This window comes from Lycium barbarum, chromosome 9, assembly GCF_019175385.1.
Source record: "Lycium barbarum isolate Lr01 chromosome 9, ASM1917538v2, whole genome shotgun sequence".
Lineage (NCBI taxonomy): Eukaryota > Viridiplantae > Streptophyta > Magnoliopsida > Solanales > Solanaceae > Lycium > Lycium barbarum.
In genome coordinates, this window is record NC_083345.1 from 112,046,715 (window position 1) to 112,057,397 (window position 10,683).

The 10,683-nt window shown below is 39.3% G+C and overlaps 1 protein-coding gene and 1 non-coding gene across 2 annotated transcripts; one reads left to right on the forward strand and one right to left on the reverse strand.

The window, feature by feature from the left end:
• Positions 1 to 4,895: 4,895 nt before the first annotated feature.
• Positions 4,896 to 5,941, forward strand: LOC132612178 (uncharacterized). The gene is made up of 2 exons (XM_060326499.1): positions 4,896 to 5,406; positions 5,907 to 5,941. The coding sequence occupies exons 1-2, from the start codon at positions 4,896 to 4,898 to the stop codon at positions 5,939 to 5,941; spliced, it is 546 nt and encodes a 181-aa protein (XP_060182482.1).
• A 4,383-nt stretch (positions 5,942 to 10,324) lies between these two features.
• Positions 10,325 to 10,430, reverse strand: LOC132612472 (small nucleolar RNA R71). The gene has a single exon (XR_009571830.1). It is a non-coding gene; the product is annotated as a small nucleolar RNA R71 (small nucleolar RNA).
• Positions 10,431 to 10,683: the final 253 nt, after the last annotated feature.

Here is a 10,683-nt window from a genome sequence, read left to right on the forward strand (position 1 = left end):
TGAAGCAAATACAAGCCAAAGTGAACCAAAACACCACCTGCGAGTAGCAGGTATTGCAGCATTTGATGACAGAGATGTTAAAGAATTGAAGATAGTGGTGCAGCACATGCAAGCACCACACGCGAGTCGCATGTGGTGCATGCGAGCCGCACTGCGATGATTTTGATGCAACCTGCGACTGGCAAGTTGCACATGCAACACCAGATGCGATTAGCATCAGATGCGCAGGATTATTTTTGTCCAAAATTTGTTCCCGTTTTTGCAATTCTATAAATAGAATTCTGAGGTTTTGGATTCATTATTCTACACTTTTTGAAGTTGTCTTTTTGTGGAGCTCATTTATTATTGGTGGTTGAAGCTTTTTAAGAGATTCTCCACTTTTGTCATCTTCTCCACTTAAGACTTTTGTAAGCTTTATGAATACTCTTTATGCTTTTACGTTGCTTTTAATGAATATTAGTGGCTAAACTCATTAGCTGAGGTTGTGGGACCAAATGTGTTAGTTATGTGATTGAGTTTCATATTCACACTTCATTTATATGCCAAATGTGTTTTCTATTAACTTTTCATGCTTGAATGTCTTGTGATGGTGTACAACATTACTTGTGCCTTATTACCATTACTTTGCTTGAAAAAGAAAGTAGAGACTAGGAAAAGAGTTAATAGCAACAATTTGGGGCATAACCCTCATCTAATAGCTTGAGCTAGGAATAGGAAAGGTAGTTGAGACTAAATGGGTGTTCTCGTCTAAAACATTCTAAGGCTTGGAAAAGCTTAGAATGAATGTTCCTAATTTGGTTGGAAAATGTTTGGCAAGAATTAAGTGACCCTTGGTCTACTACACTTATGTATAGAAATGAGTTGAAGTGATACCCAATTGCATTACTTTCCATTGGAACCACAACCTTAGTTGGACTTCCAAATAGTTAAATCTCATATCAACAAAACGTATACGTAATGGTCAAAGACCAAAATCAAACATTATTATATTCCTCTTCCCTCGAAATATAGATTAAGAGTCAAGCGTTATACTAAACAATTATATTTCTTCATTGTATTCTCTGTGAGATTCAACCCCAACCTTGTTGGGTTCTATGTTTGACAACGACCGCTTACTCCTACTATTAAAGGTGTAATATAGGCATATCTGTAACTCACTAGGATCTGAAAGTACGAGAAACAATATGAGTACAAATAGGTTTACAGGTGTGTATGTGGAACTTGAGTAATAAATCAGAAATATACTTCTGCTGAGACCAGTGAAGACCATTAGAAGTACGAACAGCTTGGACACCAAAGAAATAATGGAGCTCACCTAAATCTTTCATTGCAAATTGACACGAAAGACATCTAATAAAGCAATCAAGAAGATTTGTATCACTACCAGTGAGAATAATATCATCAACATAGAGTAGCAGAATAAGAACACTCGAGTTGATTCGAAGAATGAACATAGAGGGGTCAGATTTACTGCAAACAAAACCATGAGCAAGAAGAAATGTACTAAACTGATGAAACCAAGTGCGTGGATCCTGTTTCAAGCCATAAATAACTTTGGCAATTTGGAAATATGATGAGGATAATATACATGAACGAAACCAAGAGCTGCTTCATTAAAACCTCCTCATTAAGCACAACATGTAAAAATTCATTTTTAACATCTAATTGACGAATAGACCATGAATGTGAAACAACAAGAGAAAGCACAACGCGAACAGTAGTGGCACGAACAACAGGACTAAAAGTCTCATGATAGTCAATACTGGGTTGCTGATGAAAACCTTGTGCTACAAGACGTGCCTTGTACCGCTCAATAGACCCATCTGAAGCATACTTGATGCTATAAATCCATTTACAACCTACCAAGTTCATGTTTGGATTATATGGGACTAGCACCCAAGTTTTATTTTCCAGCAGTGCATTAAATTAATTGGCCATAGCTTGTTGCCACTTGGGACGTTTCACATCTTGAGAGAAACAAGAAGGTTTAGTTATATGTACATTAGCACTCAATTAAATAATCTTTTTAGGCTTATAAATACCAGACTTCAGACGAGTTTGCATTGGATGAGAGATAGCGGTAGATGTAGACATAGAATTATGAGAAGTAGGCAATGAGATAGGAGAGGATAATGCCAGAGTAGTGCACGGAGATGATGAATCCTCAATGAAATTGGGTGCAGAAGTGCTAGAATTAGAACCAGAACGAGAACCATTAGAGAAATCTGGAGAACTTAAAGAAGGGGAACTGGGGGAAGTAATTAATTTAGGGGAGGGGTTAGTAGTTGGAGACAAATCTTGAACTGATTGAGAGGAAGAATGTAAGGGCGATATGACAACAAGAGGATCGGTAGAAAGAGATCGAGAAAAGGTAGCATGGACGGGACATAACTAGAGATATGGGAAAACTGACTCATGGAAAATAACGTGACGAGTGATGTAGACACGATTTGTATCGGGATCTAAGTATCGATAACCCTTGTAATTAGAAGCATAGCCTAAGAAAACACATCAGATAGAATGAGGCATAAGCTTATTTGGCGCTTTAGTGGATAAATGTGGAAAACATTCACAATCAAATTCTTTGATAAAATAATAGTCCGAAGGTGTGTGAAAAAGTTTTTCATAGGGAGAAATTCCTTGTAAGACAGGAGTAGGTAATCTATTGATAGTGTAAATAGCATAAAAGGCTGCATCAACCTAAAAGTTAGGTGGTATATAGGACTCGACGAGTACAGTGCGCACTATCTAAAAAATATGACATTTTTTCCGTTTAGCCACCCCATTTTGTTGAGGAGTATTCAGACATGACTTACGAAAAAGAATTCCAGAATTAGAAAAATGCAAAAGCATGTCCTTATTATCAAATTCAACACCTCCATCACTTTGAAAAGCTTTAATTTTGGTAGTAAAAATGTTTTCCACCAGCTTTTGAAGTGCACGAAAATTCTTATAAACCTTAGATTTATGTTTCATAGGGTAAAGCCAACAAAATTCATCACCAAAAAATACATAATATTGAAAACTCAAATTCAAAGGAACTGGAGAATGCCAAACATCAGAATGAATAATTTTCAATCGAGAAGTACTGCAATGTTCAACTAATTTAAAAGGTAAATTTTGTGATTTTTCCTAGATGCCAAGAGACACAATTATTAGAAAACGAATTAAGGAAACTAATGACATTTTGCTTGGACAGAACTTGAGCTCCACTATGTCCCAAACATCTCCCGATTGTTGAACTGCAACAGATGCTTGATGGTAATATGACTTAGATTGAGGAGATAAGTGATAAACGTCGCCCTTACTAGAAGCTTGAAGGAGAGTGTGACCCGAGGCTTTGTCCTTAACAAAAACAAAAGCATCGTCAAAATCTACAGTGCAATTATTATCTTTACACAACCTTTTGACAGAGATTAAATTATGCCGAAGTTGAGGAAGATGAAAAATGAAATTCAAGTGAAGGGGATGTGAGGAAGATAGTAATTTAGAATATCCAATATTAGCAATGTCAAGCAAAGTACTGTCCCCAACCAATACACGATCAAGACCATTGTAACGAGATTTATGCAAAAGGTTACCTTCAGATGGGGTCATCTGAGCAGACGCAGCTGAATCAAAACACCAATTAGCATCATTTGTTTAATCAACCGACATTGTTGCAAAAGACTTGGGAAGATCATTAGCAACAAAAGCATGGTTGAAGCGATTGTTAACCTGTAAAGCAAAGTGACCAAGGGATCCACAAATGTGACATAAAGTAGGGATAAGTGTGGACCTAAGATTCCTGTAGATGGTGTAGCGCTTCCAGATTGTGAAGTGTATAAAACAGGGAAGTACCACCAATACCTAGAAGAGACTTTCCATTGCCGATATGCATTAAATGGTTGTTCACTACTCTGACCATAAGAACCACGTCCTTTTCCACCCCTGCCCTAACTTTTTGATAATGAAAATCGTCCTCGACCACGGCCATCTTGTGAAGCAGATTGAGAACCAGGCATATTATGCGAAATAGTATGAGTAGCAAAAGCTTGAGGTGATACAGGTGAATCCAGCTCCTTGAAGCGTTGCAAACGTTGTTCATGAAGTAAAAGCTAGGTACGTTACTCCTTGAGAGTCAATTGTCCAGGAAAGTAGGTGATGATTCCAACTGTTAAATATAGTGTATATATTTTTGTATGGTCAAAGGAGATAATTAGCCTTCCTAATTATCTGCCGTTATCTTCCTAGAATATTGCCTAATATTTGTTGTATAGTCAAAGGTGATATTTAGCTTTCCTAATTATTAGCATATTGTTTCCGAGAGATTTGCCGATGATCATGGCATGTACATTGTATATATGCGGTTCTTCCCTTTGTGAATAGGCAAGGAAAACATTTCCATAATCTTGCATGGTATCAGTTGCCTAGGGATTTTCTGTCTTCCGCTCGCCCTAGCTCGAGTTTCCTTGCCCACCATCTTCTTCCTTCTATCTCTCGTTTTCCGGCCATCCTAAATATCGGACAACAAGTCCTCTTTTCACCCGACTCTTGCCGTCTCAAATATCAAAAACCACGTTCCCATTATGCTTGAAATGGAAAACGTTCAATACTCTACGTGGGCGGAACTCTTCAAGATTCACGCACGATCTCACAAGGTTCTTAATCATATCATTCCTCCGAAAGCCGGTCAGAGGAAGATTCCTTCTACTGATGACGAAAAGGAACTATGGTAAACCTTGTATGCCACGGTTCTTTCGTGGATTTATTCTACCATTTCTAACGACCTATTGCACACCATTATCGAGCCCGATTCAATGGCTATGGAAGCTTGGGATAGATTGCGTGATATATTCTAAGATAATCAACATTCCCGTGTCGTTGCCCTTGAACAAGATTTCACCACTGTCTCTATGGAGCATTTTCATAATGCCTCTGCTTATTGTCAATGTCTCAAGTCCCTTGCGGATCAATTGAAGAACGTTGGCGCACCGGTGTCGGACAATCGTATGGTTTTGCAATTGGTAGGTGGTCTTACAAAACCGTATCGTGGTGTGGGTACGGTAATCCGGAAAAGCAATCCTCTTCCTCCTTTCTATAAGGCTCGGTCTATGCTTGTTCTTGAAGAGGCCGGGATGTCTAAGGAAGCAGCCACCGAATCAGCTATGGTGGTCACTTCGAATGATGACGGTCCGATTATTTCTGAAAAATCGGGTCGTTCTAAGGGGAAGCAAGGTGTGCAGCACTCTGGAGGTCGCCGCAACAACGGTGGCCGAAAGAACAACAATTCCGGTGGTGGCGGACGCGACTCCGGCAGCGGAAAAGGTGGTGGCCGGGGACAGAACTCTGGTGTCCAAGGTGGGAGCTCATCATTTTTGAAACAGCAGCAGCATCAACCTTATCCTTGGGGTTGGTATGGTCAAGGTTGGCTCATTCCACCTTGCCTATTCCCAACTCAAGGTTGAGCCAGACCTCCTGTTCCTCAGCAGCGCCAGCCCAGTATCTTGGGCCCAAGACCTCAGCAAGCCTATGTTCAACAACAAGCAACACCTAATTTTGGGCATCCCATGTTGTATGCTCCTACGGATATCGAGACAGCAATGCATACTATGTCTCTTCACCAACCCGATCCGTTATGGTACATGGACACCGGGGCTACATCTCACATGACCTTCTCTACAGGTACTCTCTCGTCTTATTTTAATTTGGGCAATCATCCTAATAGTAATATTGTGGTTGGTAATGGTCATACTATTCCGATTCTTGGCTATGGTCACACTAAATTATCTTCCCCGAGTCAATCCCTTTCCCTTCTAAATGTTCTTCATGCACCTAAATTGATTAAAAATCTCATTTCTGTTAGAAAGTTTACCACTGATAATTCTGTGTCAGTTGAGTTTGATCCTTTTGGGTTTTCTGTGAAGGATTATCGGACGAGGATGCCAATAATGAGATGTGATAGTCGAGGCGACCTTTATCCCATTTCTTCTATCAACAATCAAGCTTCGTCACCATACAATGACTTACGCAGGAGACATACATAATCAGGATGAACACGATCCCTGTAACCCAGAGGTTGGTGCATGTAAACTGTTTCTTGAAGCTCACCATGTAGGAAGGCATTTTTAACATCCAGCTGATGGATCGGCCATGCCTTCGAAAGAGAAAGACTAAGAACAGTGCAGATTGTAGCAGGCTTCACCACCGGACTAAAAGTCTCGCCACAATCAATGCCAACTTGCTGGGTTTTACCATCACCTATAAGACGGGCTTTATGCCTCTCAAACACACCATTAGATTTGACTTTATGAGTAAAAATCCACATAGACCGAATCACATTAACATCCGGAGGACGGGGCACCAACTCCTACGTCTTATTTTTAATAAGAGCATTATATTCATCATCCATGGCCATTTTCCAATTCGGGTCACGAAGAGCCGCTATCGGATTTCGAGGCAAAGGTGACCTCTCAACCGTAGTGTGCATGGAATATTTTGTGTTAGGTTTGAAAATCCCCTTTTGGCTACGGGTCACTACCTTCGGCTGATGGAGTTGAGCATTTTGTGGAATTGGAGTCTTGCAGGGGCCCTACAATATCTCACTTTTACACGACCGGATATCTCTTATGCTGTACAACAGGTTTGCCTACATATGCATGATTCGAGAGTTGATCATATGTCTGCTCTTAAACGTGTCATTCGGTATGTTAAGGGTACTTTGGATCACGGGCTTCATTTATACCCGTCTTCTTTTTCTACTCTTGTCTCGTATACTGATGCAGATTGGGGTGGGTGCCCTGACACTAGACGGTCTACATCTGGTTATTGCGTATTTTTGGGTGACAATCTGATTTCTTGGTCGTCTAAACGACAACCCACTTTGTCTCGGTTGAGTGCCGAAGCCGAGTATCATGGGGTGGCGAATGTTGTCTCCGAATCATGTTGGATTTGAAACCTTCTCTTAGAGTTGCATTGTCCGATTAAAAAGGCTAATCTTGTTTATTGTGACAATGTAAATGCTATTTATTTATCTGGAAACCCAGTTCAACATCAACGTACAAAACATATTGAAATGGATATTCATTTTGTCAGAGAGAAGGTTGCTCGTGGGTAGGTCCGGGTTCTTTATGTACCTTCCCGTTATCAGATTGCGGATATCTTTACTAAAGGTCTCCCGCGGGTTTTATTTGAAGAGTTTCGGGACAGTCTTAACGTTCATAAACCTCCCGCTTCGACTGTAGGGGTGTGTTAAATATAGTGTATATATTTTTGTATGGTCAAAGGAGATAATTAGCCTTCCTAATTATCTGTCGTTATCTTCCTAGAATATTGCCTAATATTTGTTGTATAGTCAAAGGTGATATTTAGCTTTCCTAATTATTAGCATATTGTTTCCGAGAGATTTGCCGATGATCATGGCATGTACATTGTATATATGCGGTTCTTCCCTTTGTGAATAGGCAAGGAAAACATTTCCATAATCTTGCACCAACTAATGTGTCATACTCCCTACCTAATCCAAGAAGAACATGATCAATAAAAAATTGATTAGCAACTGGACAATTTATTGTTGCAAGAGAATCGACAATTTGTTTGGCATCACAAAGATACCGATCGATGCTCATCGAATCAGACTTGTGTAGAGTGGTAAGTTGTCGTTTCAGTTCTATAGATTTGGCTTGACTAGCATGCATGTAGTGACGATTAAGAGAGAGAGTCATGTATCTCATGATGTGGGTAAGAGATGAACATCAATTAGAACTTCACGAGATAATGTTGTGAATAACCAAGAACAAATACGGAATAGAGGGTTAAGTCGTTGTGATCCAGATATATCACATATAATAGGGTTTGAAGGAGGGATGGAGCCGTCAACAAATCCAAGAAGTTCATAAGAAAAAAAGAGAGACATAAACTGTGTGCCAAGAGCATCTAAATCAGAATAACTCTGGTCTGAATAATAATACATAAAGTGTCTCAAATCATGTCTTGAAAATAAAGTAAGACATAAACAATAGAAGAGTCTTCGAGGTCAGCGGACGCCATGCTCACCCTGGAAAACTCAAGTAAAAGCTGAGGAGTTGATCAGCCACGAGCCAGAGAAGTAGATCCGGCCTGATACTCTGCATTCATAAAAGAGTGCAGCAAGTGCAGGTCAGTACAAACAACAGTACTGGTAGGCATCACAGGTCGACTATGCATAGTTAACATAATTCAGAGAATAACACAGATAAACAAGTAGAACAATCAAGCATGAAACAACATAATTGTAACCGAGTATCCATCAACACCTATGTAAGCATCTATCCCTAATATAATAAGTCTGAGTATATCAATTCCTGGGACAATCAACACCATAGGATCAATGATGTGGCGTGATTTTTACGCCACAATCGATACTTTTCGGCTATAAGTTTTACTTGTTGTTAAGCAAGTCAATGTGATTTTACGTGTTTGTTAGTGTTTTTCAGGTGAAGGAACAGATTTGGCAAGATCACAGTTGAAGTGCAGATCATGGTCGTAAATTGAAGTTTACGGACCGTATTCTACAATACGGGCCGTATTCCATGGTCGTGTTTAAGGATAACAGAACCAGAAAGTCAAAATGAGAAGATGGTGGTTTACGAGCTAGGTTTACGGACCGTATTCCAGTTTACGGTCCGTATTCCATCACGTATTTAGCATTCAAGCATCTGGCAGAAAGCCTGAGATTAGCGAAGTGAAAGACGACCACGAAGTTTACGAACTGTAAACCACTTTACGGTCCGTATTTTGGAAGGTTGAGTTCCACACAGCTGAGAAGACGACGAGGGCGTGAACCATCTTTACGGTCCGTAAAGTGATTTACGGACCGTATTTCATCATGACGGGACTGAAGTGCAAAATCTGTAACTTATGTAATTTCAAAACCTATAAATAGTCATTGTAGGGTTTTAATATTCATCATTCAATATATTTTTGTCTCTTGAATTAGAACAAAAACTTCTCTCTAGTTTTTGAAGATTCAAACATCAATTCAAGTATTCTCAATTCCTTTTTTCATTCCAAAGTAAGCACTTATGAATTCTTCAATTTCTTATTCCTTGTTCTTCGTCATGAGTAACTAAATTCCCTTACTAGGGTTGTGAACCTAATGATGGGTGTTTTGTGATTGGGTTGTGATTGATATACAAATAATGGATTATTAGCGTTTAGTTATTCTTCATTCTTCATTCATAATTAATGGTTGCAAACATTGATTAAAGCCATAAACCCTAAATTTATTTGGAAAAATAATTAGGGTTGGTAAGAATAATTAACAAGAACTCAAAGCTTTAAACTTTGTTTAATAAATTCACTTAGGAATAAGAGGAATTTACTTGGCATGATTAATTGTTCTTCATAATCACTTTCTTATATTTGGGAAAATCATAGAAAGATATAATCTTTATTTATTGGGAAATAGTAGAAATTCACATAGAGATTAAATGCATTCATATAATGATCCATTACAAGTATATCAAGATCAATACCCATGATCATACACTATATCTAACGGGGACACAACCTTAGTTTCTTTTACCATAAGTATTCACCAAAGCAATAATTTAGCAACTAGTCATAGAAAAACCAACTTTTACACAACTTATCGGATTAAGCCATTAGACCTAGAACTTAGCATCTACGATTTTAGTACCCTTTTCACACCATATTCCCTGTGGGATTCGACCCCAACCTCATTGGGTTTCTATATTTGACAACGTCCGCGTTATGCCATTAATAGGTGTAATTTGAGCGTATCAAATTTTGGCGCCGTTGCCGGGGAATACGGTTTTGAAATTACTAAATAGTGTTTGCTTTGATTAAAGTCTTTTGCTTATTCCATCACACCTTGTTTGCTACTCTGTGTAAACCAGGTGATCATGAATCAAAATCAGCAGAATCAGCGTGCGGGTAATCAGGTGAATCGGTTGAATAATCAAACGGATGAATCTGATGATGAGAATATTTTTGTTGAACTGGTTCAAGAGGATGACTATGCATCTGCCATTGTTCAACCTCGAGTTGGAGCGGCTACTGTGAAAATTGACTCATCTCTTTATCAGCTGCTGAAACTTGAGGGGTACTTTCGGAACTCTACCGAGAATGACCCTCAACGTCATTTGCAAAATTTTGTGGATGTGTGTGCTAATCACGTCTAGAACAATGTTCCACAAGATGCTATTCGGTTGAGGCTATTCAAGTATTCCTTAGCTGGAGAGGCTAGAACATGGTTCGAGAAGCTTCCCCGAAATTCAATTACTTCATGGGCAGAGATGGTTACTGTGTTTCTTAAAAGTGGTATCCCCTAGTAAGAAGGCTGAGATTCGAGACAAGATATATGAATTCAAGCAGCGACCGGGGGAACAACTATAAGAAGCCTGGGAGAGGTTCAAAGAATATCTACAGAAGATCCCAAATCATGGTTTTCCGAAAATTATATTGATGGAGAAGTTCTACCGAGGGTTAGATCCAGTGACACAGTCAGTGGCCAACAATGCGGCTGATGGGTGTTTTATGAACAAGACCTTCCGACGAGTGACGATAATACTCAACAAGCTGACAACTCAAAATCAGGCTTGGCACTCGAACAATGGTGATGTGGTACCATATGGTAGTGCTATGCTCCAGAATATAGTGAAGGAGAATCAGGATACCCAGCAAACATTGGCAGAACTTGCA

Coding starts and splice junctions, on each gene's coding strand:
- LOC132612178 (XM_060326499.1), top strand. CDS start 4,896: ATGGAGCATTTTCATAATGCCTCTGCTTATTGTCAATGTCTCAAGTCC. Junction 5,407..5,906: donor TTGGGGTTGGTATGGTCAAG/GTTGGCTCATTC, acceptor TTTTCTGTGAAG/GATTATCGGACGAGGATGCC.